At 36.9% G+C, this 7,500-nt stretch overlaps 1 protein-coding gene and 9 non-coding genes across 10 annotated transcripts in view; 9 read left to right on the top strand and 1 right to left on the bottom strand.

Moving 5' to 3' along the window:
- The first annotated feature begins 522 nt into the window (after positions 1-522).
- Positions 523-595, top strand: TRNAF-GAA (transfer RNA phenylalanine (anticodon GAA)). The gene has a single exon. It is a non-coding gene; the product is annotated as a tRNA-Phe (tRNA).
- A 73-nt stretch (positions 596-668) lies between these two features.
- TRNAF-GAA (transfer RNA phenylalanine (anticodon GAA)) lies at positions 669-741 on the top strand. Its single transcript has one exon. It is a non-coding gene; the product is annotated as a tRNA-Phe (tRNA).
- Positions 742-816: 75 nt separating this feature from the next.
- On the top strand, positions 817-889 carry TRNAF-GAA (transfer RNA phenylalanine (anticodon GAA)). Its single transcript has one exon. It is a non-coding gene; the product is annotated as a tRNA-Phe (tRNA).
- A 75-nt stretch (positions 890-964) lies between these two features.
- On the top strand, positions 965-1,037 carry TRNAF-GAA (transfer RNA phenylalanine (anticodon GAA)). The gene has a single exon. It is a non-coding gene; the product is annotated as a tRNA-Phe (tRNA).
- Positions 1,038-1,112: 75 nt separating this feature from the next.
- TRNAF-GAA (transfer RNA phenylalanine (anticodon GAA)) lies at positions 1,113-1,185 on the top strand. Its single transcript has one exon. It is a non-coding gene; the product is annotated as a tRNA-Phe (tRNA).
- A 75-nt stretch (positions 1,186-1,260) lies between these two features.
- On the top strand, positions 1,261-1,333 carry TRNAF-GAA (transfer RNA phenylalanine (anticodon GAA)). The gene has a single exon. It is a non-coding gene; the product is annotated as a tRNA-Phe (tRNA).
- A 223-nt stretch (positions 1,334-1,556) lies between these two features.
- TRNAF-GAA (transfer RNA phenylalanine (anticodon GAA)) lies at positions 1,557-1,629 on the top strand. Its single transcript has one exon. It is a non-coding gene; the product is annotated as a tRNA-Phe (tRNA).
- A 75-nt stretch (positions 1,630-1,704) lies between these two features.
- Positions 1,705-1,777, top strand: TRNAF-GAA (transfer RNA phenylalanine (anticodon GAA)). Its single transcript has one exon. It is a non-coding gene; the product is annotated as a tRNA-Phe (tRNA).
- A 75-nt stretch (positions 1,778-1,852) lies between these two features.
- Positions 1,853-1,925, top strand: TRNAF-GAA (transfer RNA phenylalanine (anticodon GAA)). Its single transcript has one exon. It is a non-coding gene; the product is annotated as a tRNA-Phe (tRNA).
- Positions 1,926-5,788: 3,863 nt separating this feature from the next.
- The window catches only part of LOC137615117 (serine/arginine repetitive matrix protein 1-like), a 28,913-nt gene continuing 27,201 nt past the window's right edge, over positions 5,789-7,500 (bottom strand). The window contains exon 6 of the mRNA XM_068344748.1: positions 5,789-6,030. Within this exon, the coding sequence (XP_068200849.1) occupies positions 5,789-6,030 (242 nt within the window). The remainder of the gene's footprint in view (positions 6,031-7,500) is intronic.

Raw genomic sequence — 7,500 nt, 5'->3', positions numbered from 1 at the left:
ACATATATATATACATATATATATATATATATATATATATATATATATATATATATATATATATATATATATATATATATATATATATATATATATATGTGTGTATAGGCCTACATATATATCATACATACACGTGTATGTAACCACATCTTACTAAGTGAAAGTTATATCAAAATTGTTCTTTCCAAATTACACAGATCATTGCCAGCATCGTTAGAAGTAATTAGTTATCAAATAATCCAGCAGTTAGGAACATTAAAATGTGTCTTTTATCATTTGGTGGTAAATATATTCACTGTGCATTGCATTAGAGATTCCTGAAAATTTATTTTCTATCAAACACTAATTTTCTTTACACTATCGTATATCTTATGATTTTATTTCCTGAACGTAAATTCAGATTTACCTCAGGGAAGAAATGGAAGTGATCTATTCATTCTCTTGAATAAGGGATCAATCGAATGCCAAGTTTAAAATCAATAAAGAGATTTCAATAATGTTAATTGATACATTATTCGTGACGCCTAGATAGCTCAGTTGGGAGAGCGTTAGACTGAAGATCTAAAGGTCCCTGGTTCGATCCCTGGTCTGGGCATACTATTATTTTTGTTAGAATAAACTATTGCCCATGAAGTTTCAGGCAGAATAAACATTTCACCATACATGACGCCTAGATAGCTCAGTTGGGAGAGCGTTAGACTGAAGATCTAAAGGTCCCTGGTTCGATCCCTGGTCTGGGCACACTATTATTTTTATGTTAGAATAAACTATTGCCAATTAAGTTTAAGACAGAATAAACATTCCATCCTACATGAAGCCTAGATAGCTCAGTTGGGAGAGCGTTAGACTGAAGATCTAAAGGTCCCTGGTTCGATCCCTGGTCTGGGCACACTATTATTTTTATGTTAGAATAAACTATTGCCAATTAAGTTTAAGACAGAATAAACATTTCACCATACATGACGCCTAGATAGCTCAGTTGGGAGAGCGTTAGACTGAAGATCTAAAGGTCCCTGGTTCGATCCCTGGTCTGGGCACACTATTATTTTTATGTTAGAATAAACTATTGCCAATTAAGTTTAAGACAGAATAAACATCTCACCATACATGACGCCTAGATAGCTCAGTTGGGAGAGCGTTAGACTGAAGATCTAAAGGTCCCTGGTTCGATCCCTGGTCTGGGCACACTATTATTTTTATGTTAGAATAAACTATTGCCAATTAAGTTTAAGACAGAATAAACATTTCACCATACATGACGCCTAGATAGCTCAGTTGGGAGAGCGTTAGACTGAAGATCTAAAGGTCCCTGGTTCGATCCCTGGTCTGGGCACACTATTATTTTTATGTTAGAATAAACTATTGCCAATTAAGTTTAAGACAGAATAAACATTTCACCATACATGACGCCTAGATAGCTCAGTTGGGAGACCGTTAGACTGAAGATCTAAAGGTCCCTGGTTCGATCCCTGGTCTGGGCACACTATTATTTTTATGTTAGAATAAACTATTGCCAATTAAGTTTAAGACAGAATAAACATTTCACCATACATGACGCCTAGATAGCTCAGTTGGGAGAGCGTTAGACTGAAGATCTAAAGGTCCCTGGTTCGATCCCTGGTCTGGGCACACTATTATTTTTATGTTAGAATAAACTATTGCCAATTAAGTTTAAGACAGAATAAACATTTCACCATACATGACGCCTAGATAGCTCAGTTGGGAGAGCGTTAGACTGAAGATCTAAAGGTCCCTGGTTCGATCCCTGGTCTGGGCACACTATTATTTTTATGTTAGAATAAACTATTGCCAATTAAGTTTAAGACAGAATAAACATTTCACCATACATGACGCCTAGATAGCTCAGTTGGGAGAGCGTTAGACTGAAGATCTAAAGGTCCCTGGTTCGATCCCTGGTCTGGGCACACTATTATTTTTATGTTAGAATAAACTATTGCCAATTAAGTTTAAGACAGAATAAACATTTCACTATACATGAAGCCTAGATAGCTCAGTTGGGAGAGCGTTAGATTGAAGATTTATTGTCCATGATTGATTGATTGATTTAAAATTTTCTGGCATCCTGACATCTAAGGTCATTGATGCTGATATCATTTATTTTATATAAAAAACAAAAGAATAATCAATTAAAACCATAAAAGTCGAATGTCATTATAGAAATTTAGTTTTCAGAAGACCTGCCCTGAAATAAATCTAAAAATGCCGCTCGCATTGTAGGACACATCATGTCCAAGAATCTTGGCAAAGATGAACCTGCCATCTTCACATTGAGCCTCAAACAGATATTTATTTCTTAAGTTATTATAATTGGGGCATTGGGTCAAAAAATGCCTCAAAGTTAAAGGTACTAAACAGTCATCGCAATACGGTTGGTGTTGGCCCTTCAGCAGAAACTCGTGTGTCAACCGAGCGTGATCAATACGGAGACGACAAAGAGACATCTCCCACTTTCGGGGCATCATGTTATACCTCCCAGGAGATATGACATTTGTTACTTTTCTCATTTTATTGCCATCTAGACTATCCCAGTGCTGTTGCCAATTATTACAAAACAATTTCTTGATGTTAGGTAGGAAATCATTACAGAGAATGGGATACCTTCTTGGTAGCAACTCGGATGCCGCATTCTTTCCCAGTAAATCTGCCTTCTCATTACCAGACACACCTACATGAGCTGGAACCCAACAAAATTGAACCATTATACCTCTCCGTCCAATAAAAAGCCATTCTAAAATCTTTAAAACTAGAGGGTTACTAGAATTAAAAACTTCTAAAGCTTGAAGGACACTCCTTGCATCACTAAAAATGGTCAAATTACCCGCCTTCTCCAATGCTATTTTCTCAATAGCAGTTAGTATGCCATACAGTTCAGCAGTAAATATGAAAGGTGTAAGAGGAAGGGCACCTTTACAATTAAAACTATTACCATGTACTCCAAATCCAACGCCAGCATCAGATTTGGTGCCATCAGTATTTATAAAAGTCGATCCCCTATGTTCTACAACATGTTCCATTAAAAAGAGACCTGGATTCCAAGTCAGTCGTATTTTTCTTAACTCCAATAAAGTATTTACAAAAGGATACCTCTGGTAATTTCCATGGAGGCGTTGATGATACCTTAAATCGAAGCACCTTAATTCTAATTATATCAAGAATGTTTAATAATTGTTTCACCCGAAAGCCATAAGGTTGAGGAGATTCTGGGTGCAACTCAAATCATGTTGAGTGCCTTTCAAGGTTTGCAGTCTGAAAGGCTTAAGAATTAGGGAGTCTTTGCAATCTAAACCAATACCGAACAATAGAGGACATTCGGTAAAGGTCTAGAGGTAACTCTTCAGTATCAACAAGGAGACTTGGGATAGGCGAGGTTCTAAATGCTCCTATGGACAATCTAATACCAGCATGAAGAATTGAATCTAATATCTTTAATCAGCTTGGGGTGGCTGAGGAGTATATTTCACATCCATAACTAATTTTGGATAAAATCAAGGCCTTGTATAATTTTAAGATAGTATTGTGGTTTGCCCCCCATGATGTATGGAACAATACTTTTAAAATATTTAGAGCCTCAAGAAATTTAGCTTTTAACCCTTTTAAGTGAGAAACCCATGTAAGCCTACAATCAAATACCAAACCTAAATATTTAGCTTCACTTGCCCATGGGATCCGCTGACCTTTAATGTATACATCCGGGTCTGGATGTAATCCCCGGATACGACAGAAATGGACAATACTAGTTTTACTTGTCGAGAACTTAAATCCATTCATATCGGCCCACTGGATAATTTTGTCAATTGAGAGTTGCATTTTTCTCTCAACCATTGCCATTTTAACTCCAGCAAATGATATGGAGAGATCATCCACAAATAATGTTGAGAGAACATCCTGGGGAATGACGGAGGATATCCCATTAATTACTAGTGCAAACAGGGTTACACTCAGCACACTAACCCAAGGAATTCCTCCTTCCTGACATTTACTCTCTGTTAGAGGTTCGCCCCCCCCCCCCCTCCCTCTCACTTGAAAAACTCTATGTGAAAGAAATGACTGAATAAATAGTGGTAGCTCTCCTCTTAATCCTAATTCATGAATTGTTTTAAGTATACCATATCTCCAAGTGGTATCATATGCCTTTTCAAGGTCAAAAAAGGGTTTTAGGACATTTGCGTACCGGACATTTGCGTCCCGGACATTTGCGTACCTGGACATTTGCTTCCCTGGACATTTGCTTCCCTGGACATTTGCTTCCCTGGACATTTGCTTCCCTGGACACCTGTGTCCCTGGACATTTGTGTACCTAGATTATATTCAAATGTTATTAACCTACATATAAAAATGAAATTACTAATGGATGAAAGAAATAGATTTGATGGAATTGTAATTTTATTTTTGTTTAAGAGGGGTATTACAAGTTTAACAAATAATTCAGAATGTATGAATATACATTTTAAGAAATTATTCTTGTTTTCAGGAGAATATTTTTCCAATAGTGGAATTGCAATTTTATTTTTTGTTTAAAAGTAATAGTAATCAAAGATTAAACAAAAAAGAAATTATAGATTAAACAAAAAAGAAATTATAGATTAAACAAAAAAGAAATTATAGATTAAACAAATAATTCAAAATGTATGGATATTGTGAGCTATCCCTATTGAGATATTTATCTTGTCTTCAGGAGAATATTTATCCAAGAGTGCCAGGATTCTCGTATTAGCAGTTTTATTTTTTTGCCGCGGAAGAATTCCTCGTTGAAAGTCGCTTTTTTTCTTTAGAGCAATGGCCTCCTCCTTTTTCAATATTTCAATTAACTTCCAGATGGAGGGGTGTTGACAGGATAACGAATATTGCAAAGCATTATGCAATCCCTCTAAACTATTATTAGATCTTGGCAACTGGTTAATAACTTTCTCGAACATTCCATGACGCTATAGCAAAAATTGGTTCCATCCTTATTCCTCTTCGTCCTCTTACTTGGCCAATATGCGTCATCTCAAAATACGCGATAAATTCTGGAGGTAAATCAGTATCGTCAGATAAGTCAATGAAACCTTCAACGACATCACTTAAGGAAGGAATGACAATGCAGAAAAACATCTGATATTTAAATTGAATGCCTCATCTTCTTTTTACCAGTGTCGTAATCCTAGGTCACAGATTTTCTTAAAAATAGACTTATATAAGTGAAAGAGGCATGAACTTATTATTGCTCCTGGGAACTTTTCGATGAATCCTTTCTGAGCTCGAATCTCAAAGGCCGTTAACAAAGATTTTGGATTAAGTTGCGGTTTAAGTTGCAATAAATATGTGAAAAGTCGGATATACACTTCCTTTGTCTTTCCAGGGAGGAGGGTAAAAACTCTGGGAATACTAAATGAACCCTCTTGTGTGTGTGGATACAATATAGTTGATAAAATATTAATGGACTGATTTTAAAAGTACCATCTGCTGCCCAGTTAGGAGACTTTGGTAAATCTTCTAAGCCGTTATCCGTTGCAAAGATCAGTATTCAGTTCTCATGTTCGATGCTAGAATCAAACGCAAGGAACTTTTCCCCAGTCGCGAGAAAACAGTAGGATTCCGGAATCTCAAAATTATTTATTTGCCGTGGGATTGGGGGTGCATTATGTGCCTTTTGTCTCCATCGACGTATATCTCTTCCCATTGATGAAAAACTTGGCAGTTTTGAAATGGAATACTCATCTTCATTTGCGATCGTTTCTCCAATAAGACTTCTTGATGGTTCATACGTTGACACTGAAGTATTTTTCTACTGGGACATAGCTTCTTGTACTTTGACTACTGCAGCAGAGGAGCCATGACTACGCTCATTGTGGCATGTCGTAACTAGGTCGTTCACTGTATGAATTCTTGCTTTGCAAGATCGCACTACACACCTCCAGTATGTTTTTGTTTCATCAGAGTTTCTCTTATGATAGTGGTAGCTGTAATTTTCATTATCCACAAATATTTTTCCACCAGTGTTAGATTTCCGGAACTTGGCCATGGGTTCTGAATTTCGAAATATATAAAATCCTAATACCAATAGATGTTTATGTTACACACTGCTGGCGAGAACTAGAATTGCTATCCTATTTTTCTCCTGCTTTAGAAAAGATTTTTTTTTTTATTTCTGGTAAACTACCTTTCAGCTTATTTAAAGTTACTAAAGGTATTAACGAGTGAATTTTTATACCAAACAATTCTTGGGTTTATATATATGGTTTTTATATATGGTAACTACCTTTAAGCTTATTATTGCTTGTTTAGAATAAAGGTAAGGTGTACTGAAGAAAGAGAGAGAGAGAGAGAGAGAGAGAGAGAGAGAGAGAGAGAGAGAGAGAGAGAGAGAGAGAGAGAGAAAAAAATTTTAAAATATGGTAAAATCAAAATATTTTGGATACTTATATGTCCAGGTACACAAATGTCCAGGGACACAGTTGTCCCGGTACGCAAATGTCCGGGGACGCAAATGTCCAGGTACGCAAATGTCCGGGGACGCAAATGTCCAGGTACGCAAATGTCCGGGGACGCAAATGTCCAGGTACGCAAATGTCCGGGACGCAAATGTCCGGTACGCAAATGTCTGGGACGCAACTGTCCGGCCACCTCAAAAAAGACTGTCACATGGTGCTGTTTGCAAGCAAAGGCCTCAAAAATAGACTCAAGTTGTATCAACACATCAGTTGTTGAGTAAATTTTTCAGAATCCACATTGAATGGGTGATAAAATACCCTTCTTTTCAAGGAACCACATCAGCCTTGCATTGACCATCTTCTCCATGATTTTACATAAACAAGATGACAATGCAATAGGTTGGCTGCTAAAAACTTTGTCCTTACTGGGTTTTAAAAAGGTTAAAATAATGGCTAGTTCCCAAACACTTGGGTAACTATGATCATGCCATATTCTATTAATAATGCTTAAAATAAATAAGTATATATTAAAATGTACATGTTTAATCAATGTATATGGAATTCCATCGGGTCCAGGGGCTGTATCGTTACAAGTAGCAAGTGCGGAATCAAGTTCTCTTTCAGTAAAAGGAGAATTATACGATTCTTCCCTACCTGTTGCAAAATCTAAAATTTTCTTCTCTGCAATGCTCCTATACTGGTGACCAGGAGCTGCTACACACTTGCATGATACATTTGAAAAATGATCAGCCCGGGCATTGCTAACATCATTTGCTTCAGTCACATACTGACCGTCCACTTTCAACACTGGTGGTGGGTGTGGGGTAAATTTGCCTGCAATCTTTTTTATTTTCCTCCATACAGAAGATGATAGCGTTCTACTGTTAATGGAGGAAACAAAAGACACCCAAGACTGGCATCTAGCTTCTTTCATAGCACAACGGAACTGTGCTCTACACTTTTTGTATGTTATCAAATTTTCATCAGTACGGCGTCTACGCAATCTAGTCAAGAGATTTTCTGGTGGCTCTGCGCAACACTGTTAATTCTGAATACCACCACGGGA

Source organism: Palaemon carinicauda, chromosome 21 (assembly GCF_036898095.1).
Source record: "Palaemon carinicauda isolate YSFRI2023 chromosome 21, ASM3689809v2, whole genome shotgun sequence".
Lineage (NCBI taxonomy): Eukaryota > Metazoa > Arthropoda > Malacostraca > Decapoda > Palaemonidae > Palaemon > Palaemon carinicauda.
Note: the sequence above shows the minus strand (reverse complement) of the source record. Positions and strands in the feature narration are given on the sequence as shown.